Source organism: Haplochromis burtoni, unplaced genomic scaffold (assembly GCF_018398535.1).
Source record: "Haplochromis burtoni strain Fernald_Lab_line unplaced genomic scaffold, NCSU_Asbu1 Contig_121, whole genome shotgun sequence".
Taxonomy (NCBI): domain Eukaryota; kingdom Metazoa; phylum Chordata; class Actinopteri; order Cichliformes; family Cichlidae; genus Haplochromis; species Haplochromis burtoni.
Genome location: NW_024582482.1, coordinates 1,073,153 through 1,089,849, shown reverse-complemented (window position 1 = coordinate 1,089,849; position 16,697 = coordinate 1,073,153). Strand labels below are relative to the sequence as shown.

At 44.4% G+C, this 16,697-nt stretch overlaps 1 protein-coding gene across 1 annotated transcript in view; it reads left to right on the top strand.

Moving 5' to 3' along the window:
• Window positions 1-14,470, top strand: part of si:ch211-186j3.6 (neural-cadherin) — a 313,671-nt gene extending 299,201 nt beyond the window's left edge. Inside the window, exons 36-37 of the mRNA XM_005929219.3 lie at window positions 9,042-9,196; window positions 10,374-14,470. Coding sequence (XP_005929281.1) covers window positions 9,042-9,196; window positions 10,374-10,985 — 767 coding nt within the window. The 3' untranslated portion in view covers window positions 10,986-14,470. The remainder of the gene's footprint in view (window positions 1-9,041; window positions 9,197-10,373) is intronic.
• The last annotated feature ends 2,227 nt before the right edge of the window (window positions 14,471-16,697 follow it).

Genomic DNA, 16,697 nt, shown 5'->3' with positions numbered 1-16,697 from the left:
TGGTAATAAAAACTGAGAGAGTCCGACAGTGATCACTGACTGTTTTTAGGAGCTTGTAGATTAAATAGAACAAGATGCAAAGCAATAAAACATGTTAAAAACACAACATCCTTATTAAACGCAGAGTAGTTTGGGCCCGGAAGCAGGATTCATCACGTCATCACTTAAAGACCGGATTACGATCTTTTCAAATTTGGATTAGTTTGATTGTTCTTACCTCTCAGCCATAAAAGGGTGATGGGGTATTGTCGTCACCCTGCTGGGCAGACACCTAACCATAATTATATCTGCTGAAAATCTAGACCTTGTATTCCAGTGATGTTGACCTCTAGGTCAGAGGTCAAGTTTTCCGAAACTCTTCTGAATGCAATAAGTAAAGAACGAGGTGTGTCTGTCTATCAGTGCGCATCATTAGCAGCCTGTTTATCTGCAGTGCATTCTCACAGTTAATGTCTTCGCCGACTGTTTGTGGACAAAACGCTGATTGCATTTATATTTTAACGGTACGTGGATCTGAACGCCCCCCAGGCCGCTTCAGATGATCTGAAATTCCACACTCGATGAAAGTGAACACTTCAACCCAACAAGAACAGAGTTCAGCGATCCAAGGTGCATGCTGATGTGTTGGAAAACTCGCCAGAATGCGCACAGAATTAAAAGTATTGAATGAATCAAGAAAAAAAATCTATTTTTAATTCTTACGTCTCCACCGCAAACATTCGCTGTAGCTTCTCTGTCTGTTTGTACCCCGTGCTCCAAAATGTCCCAGTGTGAGGGTCTATTCATAGCCGCATCTTTATCAGAGCGCAGCTGAGATACAACTGCACCTCTATGACACCACTGGCACAATTTTTTTTTACAACAGGAGGTGGAGGATTAAAGAAAGGACACATTTTGATCAATAACAAGAGCAGTGGAGAGTGCAAAAGATACAAAGACTCGCTGAGCACAGTTACCTTGAGAAAGCGAACAATACAGAAAACTAAGCTAAGACATTGGACAGATACTGGCCTTGGATTAAGTGTTTTATTAACTTTCCACGCAGGGCTTTACTGCCCTGTGAGCTAAATGAATTACATTCAGTAAGTAATAAGAATAACTTTGGGGGCCAATTTACTTAGTTTTTTATGCATGAATATAGTCAGTGTGGGAAGATTTGTATTACTACAACTGAGGGGCAGTTTGGCTTCCCAAACAGTGCCTGGAAATTCAGCGCCTGCAAGGAATCCATTATTAATGTTCAACCCTATCATTTTCCGGTACATGTAGTCATTTAACTCCAGGAACCAGAGGAAAAAACAAAAAGAACTCATTGCACCTGTGAATGTGTAGAGACGTTGTCTGCTGCATATTGGTACTGACCTTAAAATCCTGTTTAAAATATAGCACAACAAAAAAAGCAGCGAGAAGAAGAGTAGTGATAGATCAAGCCCACAGAGACAGATGGCTCCAGTAAGCAGAATTATAGTTTGATGAGGTAAAATCCATACTATATTATTGACCTGTGTTGACGTTCTCATAGACACTGATCTCATTGCAGGGCAGCTCGGATATTGATTGTCTGACTGGAAATCCCATTACGCACTCGCTCATTCAGTGCCATTTGAACTGCTGAAGGTACGATGGATATCCCTGCTCATCACAGAGAGTAGCGGCATGCCACCTCGCTGCACGCAGTCTTATAAAGAAAGTCGAGTTTTAAGGGTCTCTATGCTCGACATTTACTTGTTAGCAGCGCTTGTAACACTCATCGTGAAGCGAACGATGGGCTGGAAGTGAAGTGGTTTAGGCGAGGTTTTAAGGAGCGTGCGCGAATAGCCCAGGGCGTCTGTTGAAGAGCCAGAAATAGCTGAAGGGTTTGACCTAACGTAGCGCTTGTTGTTAAAGTCCAATGGAATCAATAGACACAAACTTTAAAGAAGGGGTGGAGCGGCTGAGTGGAGGAAGAGAACCGTTAGAGGAGTTTGGACGGAGGGAGGGCGAGTTGAAGGCAGGAGTAAGAGTTAAGCAGAGAGAGTGAGAAAGGAGTGATGGTCAAAGACAGCACAGGACCTTGGAGGCAGTGTAAACAAATAAACACATAATCTTTCTTTTCAGGCTCGCTCTTTACTTTCTCCAACACACACACACACACACACACACACACACACACACACACACACACACACACACACACACACACTGTCAGAAATACCGATCAAATTCACCATTTCTTTGTTTGCCCTCTGGAGAAGACTTTGAACAGAGCAGATTCTTCTTGTACACCCTGACCTCCAGCTTCCTTGCTCACCTCCCCGTGGAGCTCACTCCAGCCACCTCTTCATACACACACACACACACACACACACACACACACACACACACACACACACACACTTGCTTCTCAGCAGAGGGGAGCAGGAGAGACATAAACACATAAAGGCATAAACTCCACCGTCATAAACTAAGCAGTAACACACCTCTTATATTTCCAGATTATTTGCTTCAGTCTATAGAGGTTGTATTTTCTCTTCGTATAGGCCTGTGCCATAATGCGAAGGATATTGATTCATGCGGTGGAGCACAGCAATCTCACGTCAGCTTAGGATCACATTTCTTTGTGTGCTTTGTCACATCTTTTCTTTTGTGCTGTGGGAAAAAGAAATGCTTAATGAAGCGTTGGTTAGCCTGCACAAATGTACGTGTAACTCAGTGAAACTGGATTTCTAGTCGTTCATTAACCGCTCACTGTTTAAAAGCCTTAAAGCCTCTGAAAATGTGGGGGTTGGAAAAAGAGGCAGTACACTGTGAGTAACCATAACAAGCAAATTTCTTTTTCAAGGTCATCTCCTTCTGTAACGCTGGACCCCGTTTAGCTCTCTTACTACACTTGGATCACTTGCAGTCCAATGCACTGCCAATTTCAGCATGGTCCTCTAACGTGTGCAGAGAAATCATCTGACAGACGATCATCACAGGCGATGGGAGCTGGTCCCAGCACAAAGTTTAGGACTGTGCTCAAGGTTGTTTTCTTTTTGTATTTCACAGGTTTGTGCAACATGAATTTGTCTTTCAGGCTCAATCTGTCAACATTCATTCACCAGCTATTTAATTTTGTATCTATATATATATAATCCACCCATTTCATGGTAGCAACACAATGCAATTTAGCATCTAGGCAACAAGGTTAAACTGAGTATCAGAATGAGGGGAAAAAGATGACTTAGGCAACTTGGTGTGGTTGTTGGTGCTAGATTCTGAGTATATCAGAAAGAAAATAACCAGTGGGCAGCAGTTCTCTGAGTGGAAATGTCTCGTTGATGTCAGAGGATAATGCTTTAAGCTAATAGGAAGGCAACATTTATCAAATGACCTCTGCAGTCGCCAAATCTCAATTGAATGGAGACCCTTTGGGATGTGGTGGAACAGGAGATTCACATCATGGAAGTACAGCCAACAGGTCTGGGCCACATTTGTGATGCTGTCATGTTAATGTGGAGCAAAATCTTTGAGGAATGTTTCCAGAACATTTCCTGGCTACATAATGAAGCATTAGGTAGTTCTGGGCTTCACAAATGCATCCTCTGTCGTTACATTGTAACACCCAGGGTATCTCAAGATATAAAGGGCTGTGTTTAGTCATAGTATAAAGTAAATGTCATTTCACAGATATAATACCATCATATGCCCCAATCTTTTTATAAAATGCTCCCATTAATATTAAGTGATGCTGTCGTTAAAGTATCTATGAGCTCTGCTTTGTTTACATTCTGCTTCTACTACCAAACTAATGTTGGTTATATAAAAATATATATAAAATGCCAGCCTTGCAGTTGGTGTATTTATCTTTATTAACTGCAATACTGACTCTGCTTTTGTGTGTGTGATAAACGGTGAAGTGAAACTTTGGAAAGTGGAAAATGCACAGCAGGGAGAGTAAATGGCCTGTATTTGTATAGCGCTTTACTAGTCCCTATGGACCCCAAAGCACTTTACACATCCAGTCATCCACCCATTCACACACTGGTGATGGCAGCTACATTGTAGCCACAGCCACCCTGGGGCGCACTGACAGAGGCGAGGCTGCCGGACACTGGCGCCACCGGGCCCTCTGACCACCACCAGTAGGCAATGGGTGAAGTGTCTCGCCCAAGGAAACAACGACCGAGACTGTCCAAGCCGGGGCTCGAACCGGCAACCTTCCAATTACAAGGTGAACTCCCAACTCTTGAGCCACGAGTGCCTGTTTAAACGTCTGTACCTGGAAATGTTTGTGTTTGGCTTCAAAGGTCTACTCCCATGATGGTATTCTATAAAAGGACATCTTTTTTCTTTTTATGTTGCAATTCTGATGTCCATCTGTGCAAAAATATGTTTTTTTTCCTCGTTCCAAAAACTTCCTGCCACCAGGGTTCCACAGCCCACCCCTGTGTGGCCCCTCAGTGCATTAAAAGCAAATGTTTTAGGTCCACAAGAAGAAAGCCATCTCTCACTACAAGGTCAGCTTTCAGAATTGGCTGCCTGCAACTTTGCCGTTACCCCAAAGTTACATTTCAGCTTTTGGGCTCAAAGCACAAGTGTTCAAAACAGGACTTCCAGGGAACTATCTGGAAAAGCTGCAGCACCAAACACATTGCAGATATGCAGCAGGAGTCTACCTTGAAGGGGAGATGTTCAGCCTGGTTCTGTAAGAGGTTTCTTCCTGTTAAAAAAGGAGTTTTTCCTTCCCACCGTCACCAGTGCTTGCTCTTTTTATGGTGGAGTCTTTATCTTACAAAATAAAGGCTTCGGAGTGACCGTTGCTCTGATTTGACGCTGTATAAATAGAACAGAATTGAATTAAATTGCATTGAATTGAAACATAGCTCCACCGTGCTGCTGTGCCACAGGTGGTCAGAGTCCACAGGGCACCCTTATATTGTAAATCTTTAAAAACACTATCTATTATTTTGTCCTGGCTCTTGCTATTGTGCATTTTCCTCTCAATGGCCTTAAATCCTCCAGCCGTGTAATCTCATTGGCTCTGGGCACCTCCGGGCTGCTGGACCAGCTGCTTCTCCACATTGTTTCGACTCATTTATTGTTTCTGTCTTGGGGAAGCTCAGGGCACCTCACAGTAAATGAGGCTCATTGCAGTCAGGGCAGGGGGACTGAACCTGTGACCTTGTTTTTGCCAGTTCACTGTCTCTCGAACATGAGAGCAGCCACTGCAGCAGTCAGACACACGTGGGCTCTCCTGAAACAAGTCTTTTTTTTCTTTTAGCCCCTTTCCCCTTGTTCTTGTTCACTCGCCATTAAAAGCCATAACGCCCATCTTAAAATGAAACAGCAAATCTCTTGAAACAATTTCGTCTTATATATCTGCCAGGCGCTGGAGTTGTGGTGAGGGGGGACAAGATGACAGTAAATGAATATTGATTTTTCCTCGTACTGTGCAGCTGGTTTCTGGCTGAGTGAATTTACTCTTACAGAGTTGTCAGAGGGTGGGCTGTTTAATGGGGTGTTATCAATTCACAGAGCGTTTGAGTGCTTTCTGTTGGTGTGCTTACATGATGCAGTGGCTGCTGGGTTTTAGTTATGATGTAAGAGAAAGACATTCAGAGTTAAAACGCAGGGGTTGATGCAGAAGAAGAGACCGTGCACGTTCAGATGATGCGTTTGAGTTGTTTAAGATTCCAGATTTTTCACGCTCGTGTCTTACCTCGGATTAATCGGATTTGAGCAGCTTGGGTATTTATAATGCTGCCAGTTGTTGTATGTGATTGCTGCTGTTCTCAAATGTGATTAAACACAGCTTTCTGCTGCTTTTGAAAAAAGAGAAGCAGATTTGAAGATAGCATATGTCTCTGTGAGTAATTCACTCAGTTAATGACGTCTGCTTGTAAATTATTAAATATTATTTAAACACTGCACTCCAGATTCTACAAGTTGCCTCTTTTGCAGGAAACATGTGTTTTGATTCGGTTGTTTGATTTGAGAGTGGCGGGAAGTGCAGCTGAATTAAAGGGAAAAAATTAAAGCGTTTGTGTGGGTGTAAAGCAGGTTAATATTATGGAGAGGCTTAGAGTAGTATTATCAAAGGCGAGAGGTGATAGGTATGAGACAACATACGGGGGATTTGTTAGACATTTGAAAAGGTCACAGCAACACTACAGTGAGAAAGACGCAGAGACTGTTTGAGCAGAAAATCCGTGTGTGTGTGTGTTTTGTGTCTACAGTCTGCTTTTTAGGATAACGTTGAATCGCCTCAATGGGAGGTAGTCCTGTGGAGTATTTAAGAGGACCGGCTCCATACTTTTATTCTTGCACTCTTTGCGTGACACCCAGTTCATAATAATCTTTATTTATCTTTGACCGGGCCCAGGTGAAGCTGCTCAGTTCGCTCTCTGCGTGAAACGAGCCCTTTCAGCGCCCCTCCCTTTAAGCCCACTAGCTAATTGGCTGCCCCTCATAAACAAAAGGGTCAAACAGCAGGTGGGTGGGGTTGATGTTCTCATAGCTATGGTATCTGGCAGGCATGCCCGGGATATTTAGGACAGCTTGAAGCCTGTGTTTCTGGCTTACAGCATTAGTTTCAAACTTGTTCTGGCATGCTCCTCGTCAGAAGCCAGAGAAAGGTCACAGCCCACAGTTTTCATCCATTATTAACAATGAAAAAAGGGTCTACAGTGAAACGCGGCCTACGTTGAATTTTACTTAGAATTGCAATTTTTACAGCACGATAGCAGGACCGTCACCTCACAACAAGGTGCTGGGTCGGAATCCACCTTTCTGGGCGGGGTTGTGATGTTCTTCCTGTGTCGGTGCAGGTTCTCTCTGGCCTCCTCACACAGTCCAAAAAATGCTGTTTAAGTTAATTTGTGATTAGAAATAGGCTGTATGTGACTGTGTTGGCCCTGTGATAGACAGGCGCCCATTCCAGGATGTACCCTGACTGGTCCACCAATACCACCTGGGACAGGTTGAATTGGATAACTGGAAGCCTGACCCTGACTGTGGTGGCTCTGGGGCCCACTCCACAGTTTGACAATCAGTGGTTTACAGGCAGTACCTCAAGCACAGGCACGAACAACTGACAGCACCTGCAGTTCTTCTATTGGCCACTAGGGGCTGTTCAAGCAAGTGAATTCCCATAAGCTGCCATGTTAAAATGTCCAGTGTAACAGCATTAAATGTTACAGTGTTAACACCTTAAATGTGATCAATTCTGGTTCCAAAACACGAATGACCAGAGACCAGAATGCTAAAACCAGTGAGTGTGATTACGTCTGTCTTTGGATTATTTTTATGTAGGCTGAGCTCACGAGCACCCATCATGACAGAAAAGCATAGTAGATTCCCTTCAAGGTTAAATGTGTCAATAATGGGAGTGTAATTAATTCCAATAAGACATCAGGCGGCTAATTTTCCTCCCTCCCATTATCGAGGCCGGTATCAGTACACTCTTAATGCCGTTTACAGTCAAACACTGTCAGCACCAAGTGAGCCGCCTATAATCCGAAGCATGTTCAGTGTCTACAAAGCCTGTCAGTCACATGGCTATAATTACCTCTAACTACAGTGATACTGGCAGATGTAAAGGAATGAGGTTGTGAATAATTTTAAATTAGCATTTTAATTAGGTTCACATGTTTATTAGTCTTTAATTGAAAATCTGATTGTGGCCAGATGTGTCAGCCACTGATATGATGTTTAATTTCATACTTAATAACTATTTAACATGATATAGGCGACGCTTCGAGTCAGCGCTGTAACTGATATGATTGTAATGATCCAGTTTCTCAGAGGTGCAGAATCAGGGAGTTTGTAAAATGTGGTTAAAGAAAAAAATAAAATGAAATTAACGTGCCCATGAAATAAAGTACGGCATTCATTGGGGGGAAAAAGGTCAGCTATTGCATTTTTATTTCATTCAGCGAATAGAAAATACGGTCAAGACATTGGTGAGGAAATTAAAATTGTGTCCTTCAACCTTTTCATCAAAGAATCGCATAGTTTCAGCAATCGCAGCCTTGCTTACCTTGGACCTTGTTATGGTAATCTGCTTCTCAAAGCTCCTCCTGTGTTGGTTTAGTCTGACGGTATTTTCTTACTCACTGTACAGTCCAGCTGTTACTACAACAGCTTTATGAGGAAATCAGTAAGGCCACGTTGTTATCCATCCAATGGATGAAGAGATAAACAAACAGCCTCGCTTGGTTAAGATCCCTTTCACTCTGAGCAAATCAACTTCTTTGGCAGATGGTGTCCAGCATCTTTTATTTGTTCTACGTCTCATAAATGTTCTTTTTGACCCAGACTTTGATTTGTCTGTCCATCACGCTTAGCCGCTCTCTAATCTTTGCAGCTCTACCTGGAACGTCTCGTCCCTGTTGACACGGAGAGTAGTGTTTTGTTGCCTGTAATGAAGGCGCCACCTATGACAGGTCAGCCTAGAGGCTGACCTGCCTTCTAGCTCAGTTGGTCATGTGACCTCCTTTGTTTCTGTTTAAAGACATTTTTCGTGTGAAAATATTTTCATGAAATATGCCTAATTTTTCAGAAGGAGAATGCAATGCCCGAACTCGGAAAGGCCAAAGTTCAACAACCAAACAGCCAAATTCATCACCGTTTTCAGCAGCAGATCAGGCTTTTATCATGATAAACATCCAGCCTGCTCTGAAGCAGGTAACCATAGTGATCTAGCCAGGTGAGAAGAAGTACCTCACTAACCCATTAATCTCACTTTGTTCTGCACCCCCGAGGTTTCCCAAGGATGCACGAACTCACTCATGGCATTTTTGCCAATCTTGAGAAAGATTTTGACTGTCACAGAGATTTTTGCCAGTCCTTGAAATATATTTTGTTAAACATCAGCAGCAGAACACTCGTTAGCTCAAACTCTGAGCTAACGTCACTTGATTCCTAACACGTATCACGTCTCGGCTCGCACTTTTCTCAAATGATGCTCAAGGCCATCTCCATCAAGAGCACCTGTCTCTGAGGGCATATCTTGATTGAAGGATTTTAATCATTCAATTTGTAATGCTAATGCCTTCAACACCGTCTTGTCTCAACTGCAGTGCTGCTACTGGGCATTTTCCTCTACACTCGCTGGAGGTCCTACAAAGGGCTGAAAGAGGGCGTTTACCACGTCTCTGCTCATCACGACGGCTGGGAGGACATCCGGGAGAACGTCCTCAACTACGATGAGGAGGGCGGTGGGGAGGAGGACCAGGTACACCCCTCGCACGCTCACATGCATGCAGACTGTACCCTTTGCTGTGAAAGTTATCAAAGCAAATCAGAAAGAAACCTTTGTGCACACATACACAACTGTTAAAAGTGATGTTCAGTATGTAACTGCTACATCGCCACGTGCTTGCTTGAAGTTGAGATGTTTTAATTTTGATTTCAAAGACTTTTATTTTGGAAATTCTTAGCAGTGGATGTATGGCAGCAGCTCTATAATGGATTCTGTCAATTCAATTTGGAATAAAATCCTGCAGTGTGTGTGCTAGCGTTTTAATTAGGCCCACGCAAAATCCTTATCTCCTCTCCACCAGCCAATGTAACCCACAAGCACTCAACGGTACTTAAGAGCTTGCATAATATCACAGCTTTGATCGCAACAAACACATGTGGCTGCTGAAATCATTGCTGAAACACACACAAAGAGGAGGAAAAAACACTTTCATATAGAGATCCTTGTCTGGCCTTATCAGTACCCCAAAACCTTCAAGATTCTGTCCGTTACCTGCAGTCAGACACCCACACAGACACAGACACACACACACACAGTACTGATCCCCTATACACAGCAGCCACTGTGGTTAATTCTCTGGAGTCTTGTTTCAAATCGCTCTAGAGGAATAAAAACAGCACTCATCACATAATCAGTTTCACAAAGCGACCCACGCCTCCTCCTTGTGCATCATTTCTTCCGCCGCCGCCTCCTCCTACATCTTTTTGCATCTCTGCCACCCTGGTTACAGTTCTGGTGGAATCACATTAGTACCAAAGTGGCTGCTGCTGCGCTACATGACAAAGTAATGGCAGCTGTCTGCAGTGGAGAGAGGGAGAGAAATGTCCCTCATCTTGCTCTTCTTCTTCTTGGTCTCTCACATGCATACAGAGATTTCGAATTACAAGTTTTCTGCAACAGTAAATGGAGACAGATTGGAAACTTAAATAGGTGGAACATTCACAGTAAACGTTGTGGGGCGAGCTGATTGTTTTTCTGCTCTCTTTTCATTTTTCTGCTTTCTCACTGTCACATTTCATTTTTTTCTGCCTCGTCTTTCTCCCCCAGACAATCAGTCCCTCTCTGTTTTTACAGCTCCTGTGCTAACTCAGACTTTTCATCTGCTTTTGTGTAAATGTGTGTGTGTGTGTGTGTGTGTGTGTGAGACCAGAATGCCTACGACATGGCAGAGCTGCAGAAGTCCCTCCAGCCGAGCCCGGCCCAGTCAGTGCAGTACTGCCGCTCTAGAGCCTTGCACCACCCTCCTCCTCCCCACCATCATCATCACCATCACCTCCTCCACCAGGCGCCCCCCGTCCCACCCTCTTCCCAGCCGCTGGACGCCCTGAGCCGGACAACCAGCTCCACAACCTTGCCTCCCTCTGCAGCTTCCACTTCCTCCACGGCCACCACAACGACCAGTCTCCGCAGGGACGTCCCCCCCACCAGGCTGCCGGCCCAGGGCCAGGCCCGTCCCTCGCAGCTAGCCCGTCGTTCCCTGTCCTTCTCCAGCCAGGATCTGGCCCGCTATCTGTGCGAGATCATCCGCGATGCTGACCAGCATCCAGACACGGGACCTTTTGACTCCCTGCAGGTCTTCTCCACCGAGGGTGGGGGCTCGCCTGCCGGCTCCCTCAGCTCCTTCAGTTCAGCAGGGCTGGATGGAGGCAGCAGCGGAGAAGGGGGAGTGGAGGCGAGGAGGGAGGAGACGCTCGGGGAGTGGGGGCCTCGCTTTGAGAAGCTTCGGGCGCTGTACGAGCGAGCCGAGGCCAGCGACCTCTGAGCTCCAACACAAACTGATTGGACCCTGATAACGGGGCCGCCCAAAACAATCAATTAGCAGACGCTTGGCGGCGACTCAGGCTGGAAAAGCGAGAGACTGGCCGACAGAGAGAGTCGCTCCACGCGCAGCACTTTGCTGACAGCTGACACGAACTGTGTTGTATTTACTGGATGATGAGACCCGTCAATCAAAGCGGGGGCCTAGGAGACAGATGAAAGTGTCCCTATTAAAAGAGCCTGTCGCTCTGCACTCACTCTACCTTGGACGGCAATTTTGCAGGAGCAGACGTTATCAAACCTACAAGTCAGGTTAAATGCTTCAGAACGTCAGCCTGCACTCGGGCTACTCATCATGATGGAGCTTAGCTTCACTGTCGGAAAAATCTGTTCCAGTCACAGACACTAAAACCCCAAATTTCCTCGTGTGTGGATGAGCTGCCAGCTGAAGGCAGAAAATATGAAAATGTTTTGGCCAGGATTTTTTTAATACACACATATATATATACCTGAGCAAATCAATGCCACTAAATGTATTTTTAGCACCTTGCTGCTCTGTAAATAAATGTCATATATTTCACATGGTACTGTTACACGATAAGACAGTGAAGATGAGGTGGATCATACTGAGTAGCCCATCCAATGCAGTTTCACTGTAGTGGACACATCGTGTTCTCGCTGCCTGGCTGTAAACAGCTTCTGTCAATGTTTGTATGAGAAAAAAAACAAAAAGAAGTGCTTCGACCATCACTGGTTTCCAGGGTGAGATTTTTTTTCTGGTAATGTGTCTTTTGCTAGGTTGAGTAATTCTGTATTGGTTGGGTGTTTCAAGTTTCAACGCTCCATGGGTTGTAAGACATCAAGCTTTCTACTTAGTACCGTGCCCGCGTCTTCATTTGATTTCCTATTCTCATTTGCGCTCCGCCGCTGCTCGTTCCTCCTCACCCGGGGGAGGGTGCACAAAAATTCAAACATCTTTGTAACAAAGAAATGCGAGTGGACGTGTGGACTGCGGGAGGGAGGAAATGCTCGCTCTGTTGCTCTGTTCCGTGCACGCTGTTCCTCTGGCATACCAAATGTGGCGGCTGCGAGAGACTATTTTAACAGATGCTTGGCAGAATACAAAGTACACAGAGCTGCCTTTCAAGGTGACTACTCAATAAACATAAATGGAGGGAAGAGGGTAAGAGATATTTATAAGGATTATATATATATATATAAATATATATATGCTTGTGAGCTGTGATAGCTGTGCCATATGCAGTTCACGCATCCATCTATTGTGTCTTGCTAAATTAGCACATATTTCTTGGCTGAAACATTAGGAGGATTGTGGGTAAGAGAGCTGCAGGAACATGTCATTGTGCTTTTGTTTTGTTTTTTTAATGTCGAAACTGTGAATTATCCCTCCAGCTTCTCTCTCTCTCTCAGCTCTGCAAAAAACTAAACACTTTGTCTTAAAAGAACAAAAAGGCAAATAATAATAATAACGCAGCGAACGAGAGTCTAAAAAGGGCACACTTCCTTTCACATTTTTAAAACAAGAGAGAGGATTGCAGGGTAGGGGGCTGAATCAGAGAGCAAATGAGGGAAGGGAGTGAAGCGGAGGGAGCCCAGCCCTGTGGAGAGATGTCTCACCAGTGCACCACGGAGCACAGCGGCCCTGTGGGGGAGCTGCTGAGGGAAGAGATGCTGCAAGCAACAGTTTTCTGCATAACAGTTTGCTGCACTGCAAATGGGATGAACTTAAAAAGTCGTGTGCCCCCACCCACATGACCCCACAACCTACGATTCTCCCCAAAGTTCCAGCGTGGCTTCTTCTGGCGTTTCAGCCGCTGGATTCTGCTGGAAGCAGCAGCATCAGCAGCGCTCCCTTCATGCCTTTTTTTCCTTCTATTTGTCTTCACGCTGGCAGAGCTGAGCCTGTCGGCAGAGAGCAGTCAAAGGGTAGTAGAGTGTGAAAACATGTCAGGCCACTAATCCTAATAGGGGCTGATGGCCCGCTGTCATGCTGGAAAAACCAAAGGAATGTGAGGAGTTTCCAAAAAAGAAATGAGTTGACAGAGGAGTCGATCCCCAGATTGCAGCTTCTTTTTCAGACAAACGCTTTCCGAGCAGCGGAGGCAACAATGCAGCTTTTATAAATAAGAGCATTTCTAGTCAATGATGCCTAAAAGTAAAAGACAGGCTTATCTTTCAGGCAGTGGGGAGTTCCTCCAGAGTGATGCTTGTATGTTGCTCTCTGGAGAGCGTCCGAGCCTGAGCCCCACACACACAAGGATGAAAACACTTCATGCTTCACTACAGCTGTAAGGAGCGGAGATTCACTTCCCACCATTCATTTGTAGCATACGACGGCTTCTTCAGTGTTGTGTTCTGGGTGCAGACATGTTGTGAACAATGTTTTTACCTCATTTGTAAGTACAGAGATAGATACATTCAAATTATTGCTTTTTTTTGCCAAGAAGAGCAGCATAGATTTAAAATGTGCCGCTTCAGAGAGAAAAAAGAAATCAAACGAACATATTTTTTATCAAGATGATGGTGATCAGCTTTTGACGGTTATATAAGTGTTTTGTATTTGCTTTGATCTTTTTTTTCCTCCCCTCAATAAATTCATTTGCACCAGTGCTGAATCGTGACTGCGTCTGTAAAGAGAAACCGATGAACTGAAATGTGAAAAATAAATATTCCTGGCTTTGAGTGACTGACAGGGAAACAGCATTGTTGGGGGGGGGAATTGTTTTATTGACACACTGCCTAATAATATGTGAAACTTCACGTATCCCTCCACCAGCATTGTGTCTGGCATGAGAAAGACTTTTAACGGCAGAGTAAACATTTACAAGTTTGGATGATTTTTGTGGCTTTACAGTAGAAAATGACAGCACAGAATCACTTTAGTGGATTTTTTTTTTAAAGGAACACCAAGCAAAAAGGAAAATTGACCAAAAGGCACCCAGATACATATTACAGTATTTTCTTTTTTCAAATAAACACAAAGAAACAGTTTCCACAATGAACGAGTTCAATGTTGTTTTAAATGAAGCTGAAGGTGTGAGGACTCTTTAGGATTACCAGGATGTCTCCAATTATTACGGAAGAAAAGCTCTTCATCCAAATAGTGATTATTCAATGTAATTCTAACTCTAAAGGCTGGAAAACAAGTTAACTCTTGACTTTAGGGACTTCAGGAGCAACAGCCTCCATCAGACACAGTAAGTCCTCCTACCAGGGTATCGGTACGTCCTGGATGCTGCGTGCAGGTCATACTTGCAGCACGTCACTTGAATTAAGGTCAGGACTCAGACTTTCAAAAGCTGAAATGTACTCTACTTCAGCCTTTTAGTTGATCTACTCGGCTCAGTCCCAAAATTGAACCCTCAAAAACTGAAAATGACATCACCTGAGTTCACGAGGGCTCAAACTGATAGAAAACACTTTGTAACATCGCGTGATGTTGCCTTGACAAAGCCAAAAGACGTTGCTCCACCCAAGACACGTTTAATGTCATACTGCATGAAGGGGAGGTTCTTGCCTTAGACAAAGTTTGCATGTGTCCTTAGGCAAACTGGAGATAAAGGGTTGAAAATGTCAGCCAGAGTCTTCATGAACAGCAGAGCGGCCCTGTGTCCTTGCTGAATCAGCAGTAATCAAAGACTGAGTGCGGGCAAAGGGATCAAACCATCCTCTCATAACTGCCTGACACTCTGCTTGATGTCCAGCTACCGAGGTGGTAAAGCAATCCCAAACCATGATGCTCCCTCTACCATGCTTCCCAGCTGGGCTGAGGTTTTGGTATGAGAGCCTAACCTGGTCAAGCACGTCAAGCATTAACCAGTGTTATTTCCCACACTGTTCTAATTCAGGTTCCAGCAAGGCAGAGACATTTCTGATCAATCCCCAACCAACATCATTACATAGCCAGGAGATTAACATCTCAGTCAGTTAAATTCTGCCAGGGGCTGCTGCCGCACACACCTCTCTTTCACAGAAGTGATGCTGGCGTTCAATCTAGAACAGGTTCCACAAAAACAACAGTAGTTCCCAAAGTGAGAACCCATGACGCTAAATGATGTTCACTTCTGTTCAAGGTAGAGCTGGCTCTGCTGGGACTACACCAGTTAAAAAGAGGTAACTAATGTGCACAAGGTTTACTTTGGCATTGGTGAGCTGGTGCAACAGTCAAAGTAATAGCTGGACTCAGAAACTGGACTGTGAGCTCAAAGATGGGCAAAGTTTGCACAAGCAGGTGGCTTAACGTGCAGCTTCTTAGCCAGGAGATCAGATTTTTGACAGCACTGAATTTCATCTTTGATTGAAAAAGTTCAGATTTCATTTATTTTGTACATTTTGTGGCTGTTTAAGAAGCTTCAACACCAAAAACTACTGAGATGGATGTAGAAATAAAACGGTTAAAATAGCACAACATCCCAAACAAGCAACCCTTGGGTGACTTGGGTCACCGTGGCATCACAGCACCAATGCCAAAGGATGCTAATCGCATTCAGGCTCCAAAATATCTGCACGATTATGACTCAGGCGAGTGCTGCTTGGGTTTCATCTACGACAGATGATAATTTTATCTCACCTAGCTTCAGACCAATAGATGAAAACCAATCCTGCATCTGGGAGCAATCCCAACATCTCGTTTGATTTTTTAAGATTGGGATTAACGTTCTTTGACTTCTAAAATCACGTGGAAAGACCTTCAAGAATAAAGTTGTCCGCCTGCTGCTCTAACATGACCTGTTCAGCAAACATTCACGGTCTCATCACGGTTCAGGGCCGAGGCCAGGTTTTAAATCGGTTGTCCCAAAAGCAGACTGTTCAAACTAAACCTGGATCCAAACAAGTTCATTAGTTGCACAAAGCCGTCTAGTGAGCATCTTACATGTATTTCACGAACATCCACTTTAAACCACAGCAGACTGTACAGGTTAATGACCGCCTTCATCGCCTCTTCATTAAGAAAACCATAGTCAGCAGCGGCCTGCTACTAAACCCAATATGTATGGAAATTAACAATGCTGAAAAAATATTACATTACTAGACTCTTATTAGGCAAACCTAATGGAATCACTTCGCTCTCAAATAAAGCAATCAGATATCGCCTAAATTAAACATCCAATATGGAGGTGGGAGGAACAAGCATTCTCGTTCCGCTCATCCGATTGATATGCATCACGACGAGGCCTCGCCTTTAACGAACACCGTGTTTTCAAAAGCCCTGCAACAACCGTGTGCAGGAGTGCTCACGCATCTGCGAGAGCGTGGATTATCAAAGACAGAGGTCCTTATTAACAAGTGTACAAATACAGGCAAACTGAGCTGAGATGAAGGGGAAGGGACGGAGGGAGGGTGCTAATTGTCCAACCACTAATTACCTACGCAGCTCCAGCCTTTCAGTCACCTCCTCGCCTTTGGTGTGAAAGAAGGAAATGAAGAAGATCACTGAGAATTCATGTTTTCACGCGCTCTCATTTCTCCTGCGCTGCTGTTTAAACATGAGCATCGTCTGTCATCCCCTCTCCTCCTCCCCGCTTTCTCGTCTAACCACAAAGCCTCGGTTTGATATGCAAGTGTTGGCCCCTCTTTCTCTCTCTATTTTGGATTGTGGCTCAGAATCAGCCCCGTTGTCAGGCTGCTGCAATTTCCTCGCTACTTACATTATTCATGTGTGTGTGTGTGTGTGTGTGTGTGTGTGTGTGTGTGT